This window comes from Danio rerio, chromosome 14 (genome assembly GCF_052040795.2).
Source record: "Danio rerio strain M-AB ecotype USA chromosome 14, GRCz13ab, whole genome shotgun sequence".
In the NCBI taxonomy this organism is placed as follows: Eukaryota; Metazoa; Chordata; class Actinopteri; order Cypriniformes; family Danionidae; genus Danio; species Danio rerio.
Window position 1 is genome coordinate 58,450,001 of NC_141034.1, and position 24,057 is coordinate 58,474,057.

Genomic DNA, 24,057 nt, shown 5'->3' on the forward strand with positions numbered 1-24,057 from the left:
CTCTCTGGAGGTCATCATCACTCACATCTGATGTGTAAATCTCCCCATTTCAGCGCAATTATTCCACAAACGTCCTTTATTTAACAGTTAGTGACAGGCTGATAGTCATTAAAATAACACTGGTATACTGTTATGCATACATTTATTTAAATGGATATTTGTCTTTCTCTACCGTCTCTCCTCCTAAGTGACACTCGCAGCTTATACTTGCCCTCTGTTCATTTTCCAGCGCCGCGGGTGGACGTGGAAAACGCACTGATTTATTTCGGAATCATTTGGTTGGAGAGTCTCAGTTGTGATCGGGAATGAAAGAGCGAGACACAAAGATTACACAGATATTTAGCTTGACTATGACCTGTAAGTATTTATTCAGAGCTTGGTGTTGAAGGTAATCTGTGCAGAATATGGGTAGTCTATGTTAGTGTCCACTGAAGCCTTCATCACAGCACACAGAGATGAGGATGAGGATAAGATGAGATCAGGAGATCAGCACTGGCGGATGTTCTCATATAAGTGTATCTGTCAGTAAAATAATCATGATTAATATTAATTCATTACTCTCCTTCCTCACTGCAGAAAAGCTCACATGAGTTCTCTCTGCCTCAGACTGCTCTGGTGTTCGGGTTCACTCCCTCATTCAGCTTCAGTCATCTGTTTTAAGGCCGTGTGGAGTAACGAGCAGACTCTAATCAATCAGCTTCATTCCAGCATCGCCTCGCCTAATTGAAATCATTAGTACATGAGGTGTGTGAGGTCCAGCTCTGTCCTGTTCTCAGATCAGTGTTTCTGCTCTTCTCTGCTGGATCCGCAGTTCACTGATCTCTCTTCACGCTCACAATCAAGCTAAGATCAGTGTGATGAAGGAATGCTGTCTGTCCGGGTGAAGCAGGACACACTCACTCTGAACATGACACTAACAGGTGAACAGTCATCTCCTCACAGCAGGAATACACAAACCCTGGAGAACAGGCTCTAATGCAGGTCTCAGGTCAGTCTGAGAAGCTTTACAGGAGATACAGAACACTGTGAGCTTTTCTTTTCTTTCATTGCTGGACTGTTGACTAACTCCACGTCTGCTGTGTCTGTGAGTGTAGTGATGTGTAACGGTGTTATTCATGTCAGAGAGAGTCAGATGTCAGACCTTTTTAAGACCTACAATGCAGCCACTGATATAGACTACAATTCCCAGCATGCTCAGCTCAACAGATTAACCATGTGACTTTCACTGACGTTAGAGTAGATGGAAATAATATAAGAAATAATATGTAGAGAAATAAGTCTGAAAACGTGCTGCAGTTTATTATAAGGTTTCTGTAGCGTAATTTACAACACCAGCCCAGACAATACAGCGCTGCAGACACTATCACACACGTGCAGAAACACACTTTCACACACTTATCAAGGTTAACTGTGGCTGGAGGAAAGATCAACATCTCATAATGCAGCTCAACAGCAGAATTAAACAGGCGAACATGCAACCAAACACTGCTAATAACAGATATACTGTATGCGGATATACTGTATACACACCGACTGCTTCAGCACAACCACAGACAGCTTTAAAACTATAATAAATTAACTGAGCGCACAGAGGTGTCCAGCACAGAGTCCTCAGCACGGAGCTATATATACACACACACACACACACACATCAGGGCCTATAAATACATTCATGCATTCATTTTCCTTCAGCTTAGTCCCTTTATTAATCCGGGGTCACCACAGCAGAATGACTCGCCAACTATTCCAGCATATGTTTTACACAGCGGATGCTCTTCCAGCTGCAACCTATCCCTAAGAATCATCCACACACACACACACGCACACGCACACGCACACGCACACGCACACACACACACAGTTTAATTTTAGCATACTCAATTTACATATACTGCATGTGTTTGGACTGTGGGGGAAACCGGAGCACCCGGAGGAAACCCACACCAACACCGGGAGAACATGCAAACTCCACACAGAAACACCAACTGACCCAGCCGCGACTCAAACCACAGACCTTCTTGCTGTGAGGTGAATGCGCTACCCACTGTGCCACCGCGTCGCCTCCTATAAACACTTTATAATCTGTAAATGTTACACACTGATGACAGAAAGAGAATTAGACCAGATTGGTAAACAGAATTAATCGATGCTTCTTCTGCTAAAGGCTGTATTGAGCTGTATTGCTGCTGATTTCCTGCATTTTCTTGATTTGAAAAATGATTTAAGACCAACAGCACAATATTTCAGTGTGTTTAAGGCCTAATCTTTCTTAAATTCAAGACATGTTATGAGATCTGTGACGGCGACACACTTAACTTCTGTTTTAGAAACTGTGTTGATTATTGCCACATGGTTATAAACAGCAGCACATCCTACATGACCATCAGCAGCAGCAGACTGACCTCAGATCTGACATACAGCAGACAGAACCGAGACTGCAGACCCCAACACAGCAACACCAGTCGCCCAGCAGCCCATTAACAGGTTCAACATGCGTGAGCTGGAATCCTGCTGTTAACACACAGTGTTGGACCCTAAAGCGGGCTTTCTACGCTCATGTGGTCATCAGCCTGCTGTAATGTTGGTAACGGTGATCTCATACAGCAGATCGTCAGTAATGGAGCGTCTGCTGTGTGTCTCTGTGCTCCAGACAGTAATGGATCATTAATTAGATCTGTGTGTTGGTTCTGCTGCTGTGTCCCTCACAGTTCTGCTTCTCCACCCAGACGCCCTTCACTCTTCAGGCTCCTCGTTGTTATTCTCCTCACGTCTCTGACCTTTCCCTGTGCAGCCGTGCATGACTCCACAATTGTTCACCGCAGAATTGCTTGATTGCCATTGATTTTGCCCCCATTATTATTTTATGGAGCTGCGCTGTGTGTGCGTGTGTGTGCGTGTGTGTGTGTGTGTGTGTGTGTGTGTGTGTGTGTGTGTGCGTGTGTGCGTGTGTGTCGTCTGTCTCCTGTCAAACTCATAGGACAGACAAACAGCAGAAGAGGAGTGTGAGTGTGTGTTATCTTCCTCCAGCAGGACAGGTGTGTGTGTGTGTATGTGTGTGTGTGTGTGTGTGTTTGTGTGTGTGTGTGGGAGAGACAGATATCCCAGACAATGGCGATGTCTGAACTCCTGCAGACACACACACTCTGATCTGAGGTCAGTCTGTTTTGCTTGACATATTTAAGATTAAATGAAGATGATGATGTACCATAATACTGTTAATAACTCATCTCTAATAGCTGATGTGTTTCCTCTTCTCCATGATGACAGCACATAATATTAGTCTAGATATTCTTCAAGACACTAGTGTTCAGCTTACAGTGACATGTAAAGGCTTCACTAGGGTAATTAGGGTAAAGTTAGGGTAATTAGGCAAGTCATTGTATAACAGTGGTTTGTAATATTGCTGAAGGGGTGAATAATATTGACCTATAATATTGAAGAAACACTGTGAAGATTTGTGCACAATGTTAAACTTCATTTGCAATATATATATATATATATATACAAAACACAACATTTCAGACGAGGGTCAATCATTTTAACATTAATTTTGATGCTGACTAACGCTGTATCCACATGTCTATTGTGTGAACGTCCTGCTCCAGCGTTTGTCTAGTTGTGATGCAGTGGATCATGAGTAATCTCCATCACAGCTGTAAACGGCCATCAGAGAGCCTCAGCTCTGCTTTAGCGTCAGATTCTGCCAGACTCCTGCATTGATTGGTTCTCCTCGACCGTCCCGAGAGACGCAGGAACAGACGTGAGCATTAATATGACCACAGCGGTTTAATTGTCCTCTAATAAGCTCCTGCGTACAGCGCTGTCTGTGAAGATGTAGAGTCTGCAGATATAATAGGCCCGTGTGTTTGGATTTATTATTGCTAGCAGTGAAACACACAGATCTGGCATCCCATGAATCAGTGAGTGTGCAGCGTCATCATACAGCAGCTGCGCCTCTGCCTGTGTGTCCACTATTACACCCTAATTCATCTCTATACTGGAGCTGTTCTCCAGACCTGCGCACACACACACACACACACACACACACACACACACACACACACACACACACACACACACACACACACACGCACTCACACACACACATGCACACACACACACACACACATACACACACACACACACACACACACACACACACACACACACACACACACACACACACACACACATGCACACACACACACGCACTCACACACATGCACTCACACACACACCCACACACACACATGCACACACACACTCACACACACACACACACACACACACACACACACACACACACACACTGCAAAAAATGCTTTTCTTACTTAGATTTTTTGTCTTGTTTCGAGTCTAAATATCTAAAATTTCTTTTATCAAGAAGCATTTTTTAGACAAGCAAATATTGCCTTGTTTTGAGAAATATTATGCCAATATTAAGTGAGTTTTTCCTTAAAACAAGCAAAATAATCTGCCAATGGGGTAAGCAAAATAATCCTACGTCAAAAGAAAAAACAAGATTATTCACAGTTCTGGCCAGGTTCAGGTCTGATCTGAGTGTTATCAGTGTGTGTGAGTTAATGAAGAGGCATCAGACAGATCAGCAGTACACTGTGGGGTCCCACAAGGCTCAGTTCTTGGTCCGTTTCTGTTCACACAATGATATCATACGCTACCGCTAGCTGATATCATTACTAAACATGGAGTGAGCTTCCACTGTTATGCTGATGATACACAACTCTATATCTCCTCTCTGCCTGATGACAGGTGTGACTTTCCCTAATGAGCAGGTTGTGTAGCTGATGTTCAACACTGGAGGACTAATGTCTTCTTATCACTGAATTCAGACTATACTGAGCTCTTGCTTATTGGACCCAAAATCCTCATACACCGTCGCCTTAAGGCCAGATTATAGAGAGAGGTGGCGAAACATGAATGGGTTCGGGCTTTATTAAGCTGTCAATCAAAATGTACAGGCTCTGGCCGAATTCTGTCGGGCTCGGACCCTATCGGGCCTAATCTTTATGGCCTGATTCAGGCAAAGGTTTTCAGCTCTAGCCTGTATCCTGAGCTGATGCTGTCGTGGAGGAGTGGAGAGACTGATCTCAGTACTGGAGTGTGTGTGTGTGTGTGTGTGGTTTTCTCTGTTTTGTTTGTACAGTGTAAAGGGTCACAGGAGTCGGTCCAGTCGCCCACGCTTGTCTTTATCTCGGACGTCCACCTCCCCAGCACTGCAGCTCCAGACTCAACACTTTAGGTTTTATAAGCCGGAGCATTTCAGAGACGATGTACTCTAGATGAGGCGTTTTTGACCCACAGTAAAAGTGTGCAGCAGAAACTGTTTGACCTTCATGAAGACTTTAAAATGTGTTAAAGGAAGGAGAGCCTGAAGCCCTGAGCCGCGGCTATTATCACCAGCAGCAGCCGTTACAGAGCGGAGAGAGACTCACGGTGATGGATGATCCTGCGCTGGCTCACTGTAGGCCATAACTCTGCAGCGCAGTCACGGGAGCGCGGATCCATCACACACACACACACACACACACACACACACACACACACACACACACACACACACACACACACACACACACACACACACACACACACACACACACACACACACACACACACACACACACACACACACACACACACACAGACATGCATCTGCTAAAAGAAGACTCTCCCTCTCTCTGTTTTTCTCTCTCTCTCTCTTTGTTTCTCTCTCTCTCTCTCTCTCTATCTGTTTATCTCTCTCTCTATTTCTCTCTCTCTCTCTCTCCCTCTCTCTCTCTCTGTTTCTCTCTCTCTCTCTGTTTCTCCAGGAATAGATTTAAGTGGGAGTCTAAGGCCAGGGTAGGGGTGTGAAGAAGTGGGAAGAGGAGCTGAATGCAACATTTTTCTGTTTTTCTGAGCTTCAGCATTTAATTCAAGGCTTTTGAAGAGGAATGCATTTAAATAATAAGCAGATTCGTAAAAATGCACACTTATATAATAAGACAATAATAAACACAAATATATGGGCGACGCGGTGGCGCAGTGAGTAGTGCTGACGCCTCACAGCAAAAAGGTCATTGGTTTGAGTCTCGGCTGGGTCAGTTGGTGTTTCTGTGTGGAGTTTGCATGTTCTCCCCGTGTTGGCGTGGGTTTCCTCCGGGTGCTCCAGTTTCCCCCACAGTCCAAACACATGCGCTATAGGGGAACTGATCAACTACACTGGCCGTAGTGTATGAGTGTGAATGAGTGTGTTTGGGTATTTCCCAGTACTGCATTGCAGCTGTAAGGGAATCCGCTGGGTCAAACATATGCCAGAGTAGTTGTCAGTTCATTGCGCTGTGGTGACCCCTCACAGACTGAGCTAAATGACTGAATGAGCGGTTCTTTCTTGATTTGCAGTGTAGGCATTCGCAGACAGCAGTGCTCTGGGATTGGAGCTGCTGTAGTGTTTTAGGGTTTATTGAAGTGATCCACCTGCCAGCAAACAAGAAGCCAAATATAGCGAGCTATCATCACAATGTTCAGTGGATTCTCGCCGCCGTGGCGTTCAGCCCGTCTGCTTTAGTGATGTAAGCTTCCGGAAGGGTTTGGAGTTTCCCTGACAGATGGAGAGCGACGCGATCGGCTGGAGATTCACACACTGGATATTAGTGATGTGTGACGTTATAAACTCTGAGAGAAACACACTGTTCCTATACGCAGAGTATTCTCATCGCCTGCCGACATTAATGCCCCGACACTGCTCTACACATTTATACATCAACATCCTGACGAGCGTCAACATCTCTGATGCTTTCTCACAATGTGGAGAAGTTTTATATGAACCCAAACGAGCATTGTTTTAGTGAGTCATTATTTTAGAAATTCGGCATCTCTTATATACTCAAGCAGCCGCACATATAATGTGTAAATAGTAAAGGACCGAGAACTGAGCCTTGCGGAGTCCCACAGTAATAACAACATCATCCTCAGGCCTGTCAGGCGAACGTTAGGATCAATGATGTCAAACGCAGCTCTGAGGTCCAATAACAGACAGAAACGCAGTCACGATGAGGCGATTAGAGCAGCTCACTGTGTGTGTCCAGTTAAACTGTGTGGGAACGCCATGGTGTGATTGTGGTGTCATTGAACACACTGCAGTGTGCTGGACACTCCACTGCTGGACTGTTACTGTAGCTGGACGCTGAGCACTGCGCTGCAACATATCATCATGTAAATATACCATCATATTAACATATCCTGCTCTCCTGTCTAATGAAGCACAGCTGACATCAGCGTCTCTCTCTCTTCTCCAGAATATTCAAGATCTCTCTAGTATTGATCATTTCCGATAATTATACACACGGTTTGATTTACAGACAGAATCCAGAGCAAATGACCATCCGAGAGTGTCCTCACAGACGTTTGTCCACCGTTATTCAGGACGCGCAACTGTGTTTCCATGGAGTTTGACTGCGATTCTGTTCTGCAGGAGGAACTGACTTCATTTCTATGGTAATGAGGCTGAAATAGACATCGCATCAAAGAGTGTGATCACACAACCTGCTGTTATTGCTGCACAGAGCAAACACACACACACACACACACACACACACACACACACACACACACACACACACACACACACACACACACACACACACACACACACACACGTTCATAGGTGTAATGCATTTCAAACAGTAAAAGCAGCTCATTATATCGCTCATCTCTTGCCCTTACCCAACACTCACAGCACACCTGTGGAGAAATCTGAATATAACAGACATTAATATGCTCACGTTTACATTCAATATGTTTTAAAGTGTTTTGATTGACGAGGACATACGACAGGTCCTTATAGAGCACCTCAGTGCTGTAGAACCCCAGTCATACTCATGACACTACACTGTCCCTGTTAACCACAAAAACCCAGTGTGTGTGTGTGTGTGTGTGTGTGTGTGTGTGTGTGTGTGTGTGTGTGTGTGTGTGTGTGTGTGTGTGTGTGACCCTTCAGGATTCACTGCAGGATTATGTGAGCGGTGTCCAGGGTTTGATGCTGGGTTCTGGAGTGTGTTCAAGGCAAGTGGCGAAGCGTCCAGATCGGTGATTCTCCCGCAGGGACGCCGGATAGCAGCTCGGAGACCCCGACACCAGCTTATCTAACGCTGACGTACACACACTATTTATATTTCTCGAGGTTCCTTTATGTAATGTATCGTGATGAGAGCATTATTAGGAGATCACTGCGGCTCAGTGCTGTGAGAGTTTGTGTGGAGCGGCTGTAATTCTGGAGGATTGTGCTGGATTCATTTCTTTACTGGAATTCATCAAAAATGAGGTCAGATATCTTCAGACGTGGAGCTAAAACCATCATGAAACAAGGACACGGTGAAGTTTATCCTACACCGACAGACTCTACTAATGTTCACTGAAGAGCTGTGGGATGGAGAAACTGTTCCCAGATCAGCTGTTAATGCTGAGATTAACCCTCTCTGCCAGCGGGAGGAACACCAGCAGAGGAAGAGCTCAGACAAATCAATAAATAAAGCATATATGCATGTATTTGCCTTTCTACAATACAAATTACCCTAAATATATATATATATATATATATATATAGTATTAAGGGCAGTGATCAGGTGAACTGCTGAATAATGATGTGATGTGACACAGGTGATGTCCACAGGTGATGATGATCTGCTCATCAGGAAAGCTCTACTCCTTTAGGAGCAGAGATGGGTCAAGGATCGCCAGTTTGACAACAAATAGGAGAGAAATTGAGTGAGATGTGTGAACACAATGCTCCTCAGAGAGAGAGAGGAAGACATGTGGATATTTCACCTTCAGCAGTGCAGAACAGCATTAAAGACTGAAGGAGTCTGGAGGAGTTTCAGTGCGTAAAGGACAAGAGCGCAAGCCTGAGCTGAACATCCGTGACCTCCGACCCCTCAGGGGGCGCTGCATCAAGAGTCCTCATTCATCTATAAGCAGATCAGCACATGAGCTCAGCACTACTGCGCTAAACCTGTGACAAGCAGCACAATATGTTAACAGTGTCCAGAAGGGCTTCTCTGGGCTCGGAGGCGTCTGAGATGGAGCGTCACACAGTGGAGACGTGTCCTATGCTCAGATGAAGCAGTGTTTCAGGTGTTTCTGGGAGAAATAGACGCCGTGAGCTCCAGACCAAAGAAGAAGAGGATCATCCAGACTGACACCAGCAACAGGTCCAGAAGCCCGGCTCTGTCATGGTCTGGGGTTGTGTCGGTGCTCTTGGTGAAGGTGACCTGCTCTTCTGTGATGCTCCATTAATGCTGAACAGCACAGAGAGATTCTGGAGCTCAATATGCTGCCTTCTGCTCCAGAGACGCCCATGCAGAGTCCAACAAGACCATGCAGAACCACACTCAGCTCACATTACAGAGTCCTGCTGCAGAGGAGGAGGAGACGGACACTGGACTGGCCTACCTGCAGTCCCGACCTGTCTCCAATAGAGAACGTGTGGTGTATTTTTAAGCTCAAAATGTGGTCCGGAAGACCTGGTACTGTTGCCCACCCTAACCCTGACTTGTTTGCAGGAAGAATGGAGCAGAATTCAGCACTGCTGTCTTCAGTCCCTGGACATTATTAAGTGCTGTGAACAGAAGCGGCAGCATTACACAATGGGAAACGCTTTACTGATGCTACTTTTTTAAATTGTGTTGCAAGAACCCGAATTGCAATATGTGTTTATGAAATAAATGATGAGGAACACATGAATAAAGTTAGCTGTTTTGTCTGCAGTGAAGCCGTGGTCAGAGTGAGTCTTTCTTCTGTTCTCTGTGTTCACCACACTGACATGACTGAGACTGAATTAGGGATGAAAAACATCTTTTCCATCTGATCAGCAGTCTTCAGGTCAGCAGAGATGGAGAAATGTTTGATCAATATGAGATTGCCGATAGTGTCTGATGATGGTGATGATTATTGACAGTAGTCTGTGGAATGAGCTGACATTAAGGCTGCGTTCACACCTGTGAATGGATTCAGTTGTTCTGAAACAGAGATTACAGTTGTTACATTGTTGCTCTTTGCTCTTGGAGCGGTTCGCTTTCACACTGCACAGTTTCTAATCGGACCAAAAGAGCTAAAACAAGTCACGTGTGAGTAAACTCTGCTCACATTGGTCAGAGTGTCAGGGTTTATTTTGCAGTGTCCCGCTCAGCTGTCAGGAGAGGTGGTGGTTTGGTGGTGATGGACAGGGTGCGTGCGATGTGTCTGAGGAGAGATGTGGTGGGGAGGGTGAGAAGGGTGTGCGACGATGCCTATTTGAGGACTGGGAGGGAGACGCGAGATTACCGGGAGATCATCACTCGTTTGCGGGCATCCGGAGACTCGCGAAACTTCCCGCCCTACTCATAATTCTCTCTTCATATAGCCGTAAGCCTATTACATATCCATAACACACTGTGATATAACCGCGCTCGGATCAGATCGCTTTCTCACTGCAATCGAACCGCTCCAGGGTTCGTTTCAATCGAGCCAAGACCATCTCATTTAAGCGATCTCAGAGCGATTAGTTTGGCGCGGAACAGACCGCGATTGTCCTGTTCACATATGCCAAACGAACCGCGCTAACTGGGCAAACGAGACACGTTCCCAAACAAAAGTGTAGGTGTGAAAGCAGCCGAACTCTCCAACAGCTGACTGAAGAACCAAGACAACTACAGCAACAACATACACCACACGCACACGCACACACACACACACACACACACACACACACACACACACACACACACACACACACACACACACAGTTGGTGGGTCAGTTGGTGTTTCTGTGTGGAGTTTGCATGTTCTCCCCGTGTTGGCATTGGTTTCCTCCGGGTGCTCCGGTTTCCCCCACAGTCCAAACACATGCGCTATAGGGGAACTGATCAACTACACTGACCGTAGTGTATGAGTGTGTGAGTGTGAATGAGTGTGTATGGGTGTTTCCCAGTGATGCTGGGAGGGGATCCACTGCGTAAAACATATGCTGGAATAGTTGGTGGTTCATTCCACTGTGGCGACCCCTGATTATTAAAGGGACTTAGCTGAAAAGAAGAGAGATGTAATGGTGTGTGCTGCTGAAGACTCTTCTGGAAACAGCAGCCAGAATCACTGAAGCTGCTAATGAAGATAGCCGAGAGCGCTTCCAGAACTGCAGCTTCATACTGAACTTCAGACTTCATCCGTCTCTCCCCGATGTGGACCTGGCCCTCTATATCCCCACCATCACACTAACAGCTTTAATAAAGAGCTGAAAAATAGACTTCAGTTGTAGTGAATGAGTAAGGGAAACCTGCTCGCTAATGAAGATCACTTCAGCTGGAGGTTAGCGTGTGTGAAGTGCAGTTTTGAGTGAGGATCTGGCACCCGGCAGAGCGAGCGCATCCAAACCCTGACTCACACATTCATGACACACACGACTGAGTGCAGCTTGAGCAGATCCCTGACCCGCGGTCATCCTGAGGACAGGACCTGTGTGTGTGTGTGTGTGTGTGTGTCTTGCTGGCCAATTAAAGGACATTGATCGTGAACTGACATGTTGACACACACTGACACCCCCATTGAACTGAGGACAGTGTCAGTTTGATGCATACATTGGTGCAATGTGTGTGTGTGTGCGTGTGTGCGTGTGTGTGTGTGTGTGTGTGTGTGTGTGTGTGTGTGTGTGTGTGCGTGTGTCGGTAGCAGGTGTTTTCTCTGTGTGGTACTGAAAGGGCCATTGCACACATGTAGACCCGCAGCTCTGAGCCAGAATCCTGGAGCTGGAGAACCTGCCATGTGTTCATCAGCTGACCCAGAGATGGAGGGGGGGGGGGGGGGGGGTGATAGAGCAAGTCTAAAGGAGGGCGAGAGATAGACTGAGAGAGAGAGAGAGAGAGAGAGAGAGAGTGATGGAGTGATAGAGCGAGTGTGAAGGTCACCGTCTCCTCAGCTCTTCTCCTCATCTCTCTCTCTCCCGCTGTGCTGTTGAAGCTGATGCAGGGTTGCGGGATCGCTCTGTGAATGTTCTGCTTTTCCTCCTCAGATATTCAGGCGGTTCTGAATCATTTTATATTCAGCAACAGGACAGTAACAAACATTACCTGCTGAACACTAGAGCAGTGTGTGTCCTGCATCTGTCCTCAATATCAAACCTAAAGCCAGCTTTACTGAGCTAGGAGGTGATTGCTTTTCTAAAGTATTTCCCAGTTCACGCTCGAGAGCTCGTGCAGCTTCACGAAGCCGCTGAGGAACAGACTTCACCATGTTTGTGCTGCCAAATGTCCCAAATAGTCCTCGCTGCTGTGACGACATAACCTAACACGCCTTGCAGCAACGGCGGCCGTCTGTGGGCGTGGCCAGGCCAGAATGCATTTTCAATTTCAAATCGGCTTTCATTCGTCGCGATGTGTTAATGAAAATGCATTATGTTTTTTTCATTTTCATTTTAATTCTGCTGCAAACATTGCACATATGTCTTGGAAAATGCTAACTGAAATACAGAAATACACTGCCATTTACATATTGCATTATCGTTTTGCGTATAACATTTCAAAATTAATTTTGCTACACACATCCCATGCTGTTATGCTGAAAATGTAATCCTGCGTTTCCTAGACGCGAGTGTAAATGCATTTAGGACAAATAACATTTAAATGATCAATTTGCTACAGTTTCTGCTTGTACTTTATTCACATCATATTCAGTTTGTGTATAGCATTTTCAATTTAATTTAGCTACTTATGAAGCTTTAAAATTTGGATACAATTTACATATTAAAACAGTAAATGCAAACAATCTAATTTAATTTACATTTTCATTCTGCACCAAACATTGCACATATGTCTTGGAAAATGCCCATTTAAATACAGAAATACACTTCCATTTACATATTGCATTGCCATTTTGCATATTATATTTTGAATTGAATTATGCTACTCATATGCTTCCATACTAATCAGGGTTAAAGCTGAACTGCAGGAGCTGTGTGTGACACCTGTGCTGTACAGCGACTCTCCATCGCCACCATGTCTAATACAGTGAAAACAGTGTTTTGGCCCTAACCCACCCCTAACACAACCCTTAACCCAAACCTAACACACCCCTAACCCAACCCTTAACCCAAACCTAACCCAACCCTTAATCTAAAACTAACCCACCCCTAACCCAACCCTTAATCCACCCCTAACCCAACCCCTAACCCAAACCTAACCCACCCCTAACCCAACCCTTAACCCACCCCTAACCCAAACCTAACCCACCCCTAACCCAACCCCACCCCTTAACCCACCCCTAACCCAACCCCTAACCCAAACCTAACCCACCCCTAACCCAACCCCTAACACACCCCTAACCCACCCCTAACCCAACCCTTAACCCACACCTAACCCAACCCCTAACCCAAACCTAACCCACCCCTAACCCACCCCTAACACAACCCTTAACCCAAACCTAACCCACCCCTAACCCAACCCCACCCCTAACCCACCCCTAACCCAACCCTTAACCCAAACCTAACCCACCCCTAACCCAACCCCACCCCTAACCCAACCCTTAACCCAAACCTAACCCAACCCCCCCCCCAACCCAACCCCTAGCCTAACCCCACCCCTAACTCACACCTAACCCAACCCCTAATCCAACCCCTAATCCAACGCCTAATCCACTCCTCACAGCACAGCTGAGGCAGATGTCCCAAAAACTTGTTAAGTGAGCAAGTGTTTGTGTGTGTGTGTGTGTGTGTTTGTGTGTGTGTGTGTGTGTGTGTGTGTGTGCGTGTGCGCGTGTGTGTGTGTGTGTGTGTGTGTGTGTGTGTGTGTGTGTGTACTGATACGGCAGTAATACCCCTGAGTTTCTCCACAGTAGCGTGCTCATTCCCACACGCGTGAGCTCCAGCTTTAGCTCTCTGACCCGCTGCAGTATCTCTCTCCCGCAGGCCGTTATTCCTCACACTCCGCTGTATTAGCTAATGTGGGCCAGAACCGCATGTGGAGTGTGTCGAACACAAACGGAGATCAGCGGATTGACTGGACGGATCAGCAGAAACACACACACAGTTGCCGGAGTAACACAGCACTGAAGAGCGAGAGCGAACACAACACCTGTCCATCATCAGGTGCGCACCGCTTCCTGTCCTGCTTCATTTGCATACTGCACTGTGATTGGCTGCTCTGCACACATTTGAATTAATTTCATCATTTGATGTTTAATTTAGGATTCAGCATGTGCTGCCGTATTCACTATAGGCGGAGCTGAACATGAATATGGTGATGAGGGCGGAGCCTTTGACATGTTACTGACCAATCAGAGCTGGACTTCTCAGAAAACCTTTAAAGAGAAATAAAACAGGGAGCCTTTCAGACAGAAGAGCAGCTCACACACCACGAGGACACCACGCCGTCCTGGACATCACATGATGGAAGTGTGTATTCTGGCAGAACCCAAATAAGAGCAGGAGAATAACTGAGCAGGAGACCCCTGAGTCTGGACCGACCAGAACCAGAACATCAGCAGAACCACAGCTTCACACTAACATCAGGAAACCCGTTAAAACTGAAACAAGCCCATATATCTGACCCAGCAGCGTGTGTGTGTGTGTGTGTGTGTGTGTGTGTGTGTGTGTGTGTGTGTGTGTGTATGTATGTGTGTGTGTGTCATGAAGCCACTCTGCCCTCCTCAGTAAGCTCCTCCTCCTCAGATCACTCGTCTCCTCCACCGGTGGGCAAGTGGAGCGGGCAGCAGCTGACGGGCAGCGGACCGCCGGCGGGTAATGAAAGCGATCCTGCGCACCTTTATATAGCTCAGCTAATGAAGCGCCGCTCGGCCCACTGTCAGCCTCAGAGGAGCTGAAAACACCAGCCAACAGCAGAACTGACCAGAACCACAGCACTACTGACCACCATCAGCCTGATTACACAGGGACAACACACTCACGCTGCTCATCTCTCTCTCTGTGTGTGTGTGTGTGCTGGTTTACAAGGACACTTCATTGTATAAAGACATGGGTCTGACCTCTATTACAGTGCTTTATGAGCTCATGGCAGATGTCCTTGTAACCCAGAAGTCTTAAAGACACACGTGTGTGTTGTGTGTTGACCCTCAGACTCTGCCGCAGGTGAGCTGTGAGCGCCGGGTCAGGGGTTACCACATATACGTCACGGCCTTTACTGTAAAAAAATACACTGTGGAGAGTCCCTGTAAACCAGCTATAGCGGCGTGTGTGTGTGTGTGTGTGTGTGTGTGTGTGTAATGTTTGGAGAGGTAAACAATAGTAACCCTACCTCCCAGCGCCTGCTTCATAACAAAATTCATGATGATGGCTTTTATTCCTGCCCTCTGCAACCAGATCTTACATTCAGCTTCAGCTCCTCAGTCGTCTGTGTGTTGGGTCTGCAACGGGAAACACACACACACACAAGCACACAAATTAATCAGCGAGTGTGTTTCTGCAGTTTCCTGCTCATGACCCTCTCTGATGTGCTGCTGCTGCAGTGAAGGGGCTTTGTGCTGTGCTGTTCGGGTATTTCTGCAGTCACACATGAAGGCTTTCAGTCTCTCTCTCACACACACACACACACACACACACACACACACACACACACACACACACACACACACACACACACACACACAGAATCATCATTACAGGCTGTAATTACAGTGAGCTCGAGCACACACACACTAATGATTGTGCATCTGCGACCCGTGAAGGACAGTAAAGGTCAGTGTCGGTTACCGGCGGGCTGCTCGGTGCTGCGGGGCTTTAACCTTCACCGGAGAAACACCGCGTAATTTTACCGCGAGCCTGAAGGTGATCTGCGTGTCTGTCCTGCAGAACGGCTGCGTTACCGGAGCACCACCAGAGAAACGCGTTTGAAGATCATTCTGACCGGGGGATTACCGACTGAACGCGGGAACACTAAGATGCGGTTCGCGACGCGTCCGTCAATCTGAGCGGAAACTTCTGCGTCTGATCGGGTAACCGGAGTGTGTGTGTGTGTGTGTGATGCAAGAGTCCGGCTTAATCTGAGAGTCTCCTCGCGTCTAAAATCAGCTGCTTTACGGAGTATTCCCGTTATTACCGAAACACGAGTCTCTGCCCCTTACCGAGGCGGATTCAGCACAGGCACCGGCGGACAGCTCCGTTCATCCCGACACACACACACACACACACACACACACACACACACACACACACACACACACACACACACACACACACACACACACACACCGTGGATAATTACCTGCTGTGCGGCTTCAGTGGCTGGAGAACCGGGGACTGTAGATAACGTTGCTGCACCGGGACTGCGGCTGCTCTGCGCTCCTCTGACTGACTGATCTCCGGTTTCCAGGCAAAAGAAGGACGTCCTTGTTTCTGCTCTTCAGAGAGAGAGAGAGAGTGTGTGTGTGCGTGTGTGTGCGTGTGTGTGTGTGTGTGTGTGTGTGTGTGGGAGAACTGCAGCTGATCATACACAGCTACGGGAGACCCGTGTTTAACATGTGCTGCTGCGTCAGTGTGTTTGCTGGGTCATTATGGGCTGTATGTGCTGGGTTATTCTGAGCTGTATGTGTTGGGTCATTCTGGGCTGCGTGTCACCTTTATTCGCCCTTGAGGACGCTGAACGCTGAACTGTGCCGCCACTGCTGAAGAGTTTCAGGATAATTGTGTTTGGATACAGCCAGAGAAACTATTGTGAAAACATTTTCATCATATATACAACACACACACACACACACACACACACACACACACACACACACACACACACACAGTGTGTTCTGTAGATAAAGCTCTTGAGTGGGCTGATGGCACTGATGATATTGAGCTCTTGGATCTTTATTAGAGTGGTTGATATGTTCTTGGCTCGTTATATGTTAAGCAACACCTCTCTGACCTCTGTTAATAGTGTGTTTACACCCGCAGTGTGTGGGTACCTCATTTTCTTAAAGTATTCTTCAGCTTGTTTTTATGATGTGCTGTGGTTTCGGAGCGGTCCTCCTTCAGGCCTCCCCATCAGCAGAACAGGAACTCTTGAGCAATATTAGCGCTGGGACTGATGTAGATTGTGTGGACAAAAGGAATTTAATTTTATTACTTTTGTGTCTTTATTTTATTGGAAAAATGTTGAGTCTAACAAAAATTGTAATAAATCTTTATCTTTTGTATGAGACCCTTTACTGACCAGGCACACTTCCTCTGTTGTACTGTGCTGCATATATTTTAGAGGAACTGCTGACCAGTGGGAAATAGCAGAATGAGAATACATGTAGTGCGGGGACCTGTTCCAGACTGCTGTTTAATACTAAAGTCTAGACATGTCACAAGGAGCATGGTGCTTGTAGAAGTTATGAAATGTATTAAAGATGCAGGTAATTGTTCAGTTCTGGTAAGCAGAGAAGGGTTGCAGAAAGAGGAAGTATGTCTGGGGTACAAGAGCCAAAGGACTGCAGGATGACTGATAAGTGACGTTACACCAAAACTCCTCCTGTTAATATCAGTTGTGTATATTTGCTGGAGTCAGGGAAATGTATGTTATTGTGAACCTCTTGAATGTAATTCTTGTATTGTGTTGGGGCAACATAACCCAGAGCTCTGTCATCCAATTATTCATTTGTATCTAATGAATTACTAATACTTTTGGCATTGAAGAAAACCCTCTCCAGACCTTTTCTTATTGAACACACATGAAATTGGCTTGATATTCCAACAACTGTCAAAACAATGCTTTGTCATCACAGTCAGGCCAGAATACAGAGTCATTGGCCATCACTGGAGGAAGAGTTCATTCAGATTTTCATTCATTTATGACGGCTGATCTGTACCTGTGTTCTCCTCATGTGTTCTCACTCAGACACAGACAGCGGCGTCTCTGTGGAGCGTTTCAGTTGTTCATGATAGCTGAGGACTAATAGCGAAGCTTCATCCAGAATAGCAGGTTACGGTGGAGTGTGGCCGCGGCGCTGCCGTCTGTGTCTGACGAGAGAAGAAAGAAAACCGCTTTGTTTATCTCATCTTGTTTGTGCGCGCAAACAAAAGACATCGAGTGTTCAGTAGGCGGACGTGATCTAGAAATGTACGAGCGCAAGTCATGAGATAATGAAGGCGACGTCTGTTGACACCCCAAATATCCCAGTGTCCCGCAGCCTGATGTGCAGGGCTGAAGTGTGTTACAGCAGCAGAATCCACAACACACACACACACACACACACACACACACACACACGCACACGCACACACACCCAAATCACCTTTACACCCCGACCGTCCCTCCGCACTTCTGCTCCGCTATACTTTATTCCTCTCCATATTCAAAGGCAGACATTTGTGCTGATGCCAGAGGAGAACTGATCCGCATATGTGGGAGTGAAGGCTGGTAATAACCTGGATTACAGCCCGCCGTGGGTGTCGGATTCCCTGGGAATTTTGAAGTTGACATTTTGAGCGTTTTCGCCTCCCACCGCGCCGTTACAAACACAAAGAAGGAGAACTGAGGCTCAATCAGCCGTCGCCCACACCAGACACTGCAGACGGCCCGATGCAGCGCTTTCTGAGCGGCGGAGATGAAGTTTGCTGCTGTTTTTCAGCAACAGCTGTGCTTCTGCTTTGTTTTTAATGTATTAATGAATGCTGCATCCTGAATCCGCTCCTTAAATTAGAGATTGGTTCTCCACATCTGTGTTTATCTGCGCTGGCTCCGTCTCCTCACTTCAGCATAAACACATTAACATGTAAAACGGCCTGCGGGCTCAATCCAGCAGCGTTATGCACACAGCCGTCACACTTGAGCATCATTTGATTTGGTGTCTCTATTTGTCCTGATATTGCCTGCTGGAAATGTAGACATCTTCTGAAAATACTAAAGTCTCCATCAGATGAAGATGAAGATGATGATGGTGTTTCCCACAGTGGCAGATCAGCTGTTTAATCTGAATATGCAGCACTCATCTCTCAGGCAGCGCTAAGCAGCAGCTTCTGTTTCATCTCACAGGCCAGATAATGGAAAGTGTCTTGTATTATTCAGTAAACAACAGGAGCAGCTCTGACTCTGGTGTCCTTCATCATCATCACGCAGCTCTAGTGTTTTCATCTTGTTAATCACAGCACAGGCGATTAAGAGAACAGCCTGTACTTTACATCGCTGTTAACAAAAATCCCAGGCTAATTTCTCGACTGTAAAAGCGAAACGCCCACACATCGTATTTTCCAGCAGGTAGCGCGTCTCCGGCTTCAAAGAGCAGCAGAGGAACAGAGCGAGGCAGAAGACAAAAGTGTTTACTGAAGTAATGGATGTTCTGACTCATCTTCCCCCAGAACCGGCTCTGATCTGCGCACCTCTCACATAAAACACACTAATTCTGAGCAGATTTTACGCAGTATTAGAGGCTGCTGAATGCTAGATCGTGACCGCAGGGATGATTCTCTGTGTTAAATGGGTAATGCAGCACGCGAATGAAGAAATGCATCATGGGTAAACATGCGGTCAGACAGAGGCCTGCTAATAAAGACGAAGATCAAACTCTCCGGCACAGGAAGCCAGAATTAACGTCGGTGTTGTTGTGGATGTTATTTCCTGTGTGGGTGAGCAGACATGATCAGACTCTGTTATTGATCTTCTGATCTTCACTCTCATTAGCACTGATGTAGTCAGCGGCCCTTAAACATTAATCAGGTGTGATGTGAGACTCTGTGCTGAAGGCCAGAAATAATGACTAGACATCAATCATCTCTGGTCATTGTGTAAGATGTGAGAGTGTTAAATAGTCTAATAATGAGAGATCTTGTGCCGATTACAGCCTGAGGTCAGTGTGAAATCTGTAGTAAACCATCCTGTGATGATGATGATGATGATGATGATGGTCTACTGGACTCTTCAGATGGACAGTGCTTGTGACTCGATCTGTCCGAGAACTCACTCCACACCACTACTGCCAACATTCAGTGAAGTGCAAATAATATTGATAATGCCCATCACACCAATCAATCAATCAATAAGAGCAGTTAAACCCTCCCCGTGGACAGGCCTGTACTACTGTAGCTCCGTGACTGATGAACTGCTGTCTTATAATTGATTTATATAATTTATTTATTTATGCCCTACATAAAGAAATGACTGTATAAGATGAGCAAAATCTCTAAAGGACAGGTCTGTACGTGTCCGCGTGTGTCCATGTGTGTGCTCCTGTTAAGATGATCAGCATCGCAGCCTGTTTGAGTTAACACCATCATCAGAACAGAAGAGCAGGACTCATGGTGTTTCAGATCTGTGTTTTCCCTCAGCGTCAGCAGATCTGTCCTCTCGCCCGTCTAGCAGAACTGTGCTGTACTGTATGGAGAATATGAGAGTTCTGCTGGAGTCCTGACTTACTAAAAGTGCAGCGTCAGCATGAGGTGTAGATGTTCTTCTGGGGTTCCTCTCTACTGTTCTCTGACCAGCGCAGAAGATCATCTGAGGAAGAGCAGCAGATCAGCCGACTCTATGATCATTCTCCACACAGGAGATGGAATTAAATCTGCTGGTGTGAATTAGACAGGGGCCGGCTGACCCGCTCACGGTGGTGTCACATTAATTATCTTTCCTAGAAGAGGGAAAACGTGAAGACGAGCCGAGCGAGAGACCTGAATCATCCAGCGCAGACAGGGAGAAAGTTAATTGTGTTCAGAAATTATTTGAGGCGTAATGAATAGTTTATACAGTTCTGGAGCTGCCGGTGGCCGGAGCCAGCAAACGATGACGAGACGCCATGAAAGAGCAGATCCGTCAGTATGAGGGACACACTGCCCTTCTGCACTAACATCGCTTTAGATCAAAACACACGGCTACAAGAGGAAACTGTAGAAGAGGCAGATCTACACGCCTGCAGTACACACTAATGACACACACACACACACACACACACACACACACACACACACACGCACACATGCCAATCCCCCGCTGATCAATGTGTGTTTAACCTCCAGCTGGTCAGAAAGATCAATGCAGACGGCAGACAAATGAAGAAGAGATGTGGTGTTGGCGGCAGCAGCGGCGCTGGATAAACAGGTCTGGCATGAAGTCAGAGCAGTTCAGTTCAGTTCAGTCACTCATTAGTGTTCAGTCGTGATGCTGTCTGCAGATACAGGCCCTTCAGCAGCACATGGAGATATGACACCAGCATTCCTGAAATGAACTGTGCGCGTATGTGTGTGTGTGTGTGTGTGTGTGTTTCTGACAGACCAAGGCTGATCTCTGAACCACAGTACAGCTTCAGGGTCATCACAGAGTAAGGGGACGCGAGGGGCTCCTGCTCCCTAATGAGGGCACGAAGCTCACAGTGTCCAGTCTGACACACACACACACACTGTTCATCACTCTCTGTTCATCCTTTTACACACACACACACACACACACACACACACACACACACACACACACACACACACACACACACACACACACACACAGTGGCTGAGACACATTGTGCTCTCTCAGGGCTGTGTTTTAGTCTCTCAGCAGGGAAACTCCTGTAGTTTCTGACTCGACGGCCGGTTTAATGAGCTTGTCACTCTCAGGCTCTGAGCGTCTCTGAACATATCTCCGTCCACACTGCGCCACCACAAACGTACATCACGTGACCATTTGCACACTCTGGGCATGCGCGTATAAACAGGAAGCATGCGTCTCGCTCGGCATTTGGTTATTGTTAGTCAGCAAACGCCGGTTGAACATTAAACGCGATGGCAAAGAAAGCAGGAGAGGTGGACAGAGGACGAGGTCGAGTTACTAAACGTAACAAATGAAGAACTGCACAATGCTGCCTAAAACAGACAATAGTGCAAACAACGCTCCCATTTCTGTGTCCGTGTTGTTGTTTACAGTACTGTCTCCCGCTAGTGTTAAAGCCGTGTGTTATAGTCATGTGATAGGGGCTTGACGAATAAGGGAAGGATACGCAATGACACAAAACCCCAATCAGCTAGCGAATCTCAGCAGCTCCGCCTCTGTGTTCAGATGTCTTCGTTTTCCCTCATCCACACTGAGACGCAGCAGCAGCGCTCCAGAATGAACACGGCCTCTCCAGCGTTTCCAAAACACTCCGCTTTCAGCGCTCGAGAACTCCGGCGTAGTGTGGAGGAATGGTGTAACCTTAGCAAAACTTATGTGTTTTAAAACGAAAACGCACTAGTGTAAACGGGGCCTCAGACACTCCACAACACACAAATAACCCAAACAGCAGAGCATTAGTGCTGCGTCACCATCACACACACACACACACACACACACACACACACACACACACACACTGTAAACAGAAGGAAGCTCTGCTGTACTTTAATAGACTGTGTTCAGGAAGAGTGTTTGATCGCTCTACATCAGGGTGACGTGTCGTGTTATTGCCGCAGGTGGACACGGTAACACTGTGTAAAATGACCCTATACTCTTCTTCTTCTCACTGGTTGAACAGCAGATGAGAGTTTCACTCTGAGATCCTCTGTGTCTCTACACGATGTGTGTGAGATTCTGTCCTTGATTACTCTTAATTGCCCTGATCCTTCAGTTCTGTGTTATTCAGCAGAGGAGAGACAGGATTATTACTGTTCAACATTGAATATTACATCTCTCTGAGTTGAGCTGTGATGTGCTCCGAGTGCAGCGTCTGCAGCCTTTCCTCAAAGATCTCCTTCAGATCTCCTCCAGATCTCATCAAGACCTCCCCAGATCTCATCTAAACCTCTTCAAGATTTCATCAATATCTGCTCTAAATCTTCTCCAGACCTCCTCAAGATCTCTTTTAGACCTTCTCTGGGTCACTGATCTCTTCCCCATTATGTTTTTCAGATCTCCTCAAGATTTTATCCCGGCCTCAAGACCTCCTCTAGACTTCCACCAGGTCTACAGATGTGTAGGCGATCAGTATCTGCATGTACTCTACAGTGAGCTGCAGCTGATCAACACAGATGTAATGTCAGCTTGATTGATTTGCCAGTTGTGGACGCATGCACAGATGATGGACTGTGTTCATGTCAAGGTTGTGTTTGATTGTAGAAGAGAGTTGAAGCACATTAAGACTCTGTGCTGCTTCGTCCGTTCATGAGGCCGTGTGTTCAATATAAGCTTGAATTCAGAAGAAACACACATCACTACACTCTAGTACACTACATTATTACAACACACAAGCTGATAATCACACAAGCTAAAGAACTGTACTATAGTGATCTGGGGAGATGAAGGACTGACTCCAGCTTCTCCATCATCAGACCGCTGACTGATGTTCATCCATAATGAATGCTCACTCTTCACTTCTGTCAGCTCACAGGTTAAAGCGTCTCCCTGATCGGGGAATCAACTCTGTGCCTGGATCAAAATTAACTTTAACACATCAAATTACAACCCCTGGTGTTTATAATGTTTTGAGCTTGACTGAGTTCCAGATTCTGGATTGTGGTTCAGGAACTCGTGTATGGGTCACAGACCATGTGAACAGCTCAATATAAAGTACAGCGGCTCAAACACAGCAGAGAATATCAGAGATGGAGACCTGTCTGAACACAGCACTCATACACTCACGCCTGGACCAAGCCTTGCAGACTGTGTGTGTGTGTGTGTGTGTGTTTGTAGGTATAGGTGTGTGTGTGATGTGCTTCAGCACCTCTGCAGAGGCTGTGTGTGTTTGTGTGTGATTAAAGCGCTCTGGCGGCTCATGCGTGGGTGCCGGCGCTCCCTGCTGCAGTTCTGTATAGCGCTGTCGGGTGTGTGTGTGTGTGTGTGTTTGTTGTGTCTCCAGTTCTCCAGAAAAGCAGCTGAAGGACTCCTCTAATATCAGCAGCTGCTCTTCGGGGACGCCGGTGAGTTTCACGGCTGAATTACGCCCCATGTTCATCTGTCAGGTTGAAATCAGACGGCTTATGGTCAACAGAGTCTTTTCTGAACAGAGGCTCCATGATGGGTTAAAGTTCACACCGTAAAATAACATCGAAATTCACATTAGATATTGATTAGCGGGGCGGGGCAGTGGCGCGGTAGGTAGTGCTGTCGCCTTACAGCAAGAAGGTCGCTGGTTCGAACCTCGGCTCAGTTG

General features: G+C 46.6%; 1 protein-coding gene across 1 annotated transcript in view; it reads right to left on the minus strand.

The window, feature by feature from the left end:
- cplx1 (complexin 1) overlaps positions 1-16,333 on the minus strand; it is a 35,012-nt gene extending 18,679 nt beyond the window's left edge. The window contains exons 1-2 of the mRNA XM_087282146.1: positions 16,242-16,333; positions 15,276-15,384 (exon numbers count right to left, since the gene is read on the minus strand). Coding sequence (XP_087138272.1) covers positions 15,276-15,306 — 31 coding nt within the window. The 5' untranslated portion in view covers positions 15,307-15,384; positions 16,242-16,333. The remainder of the gene's footprint in view (positions 1-15,275; positions 15,385-16,241) is intronic.
- Positions 16,334-24,057: the final 7,724 nt, after the last annotated feature.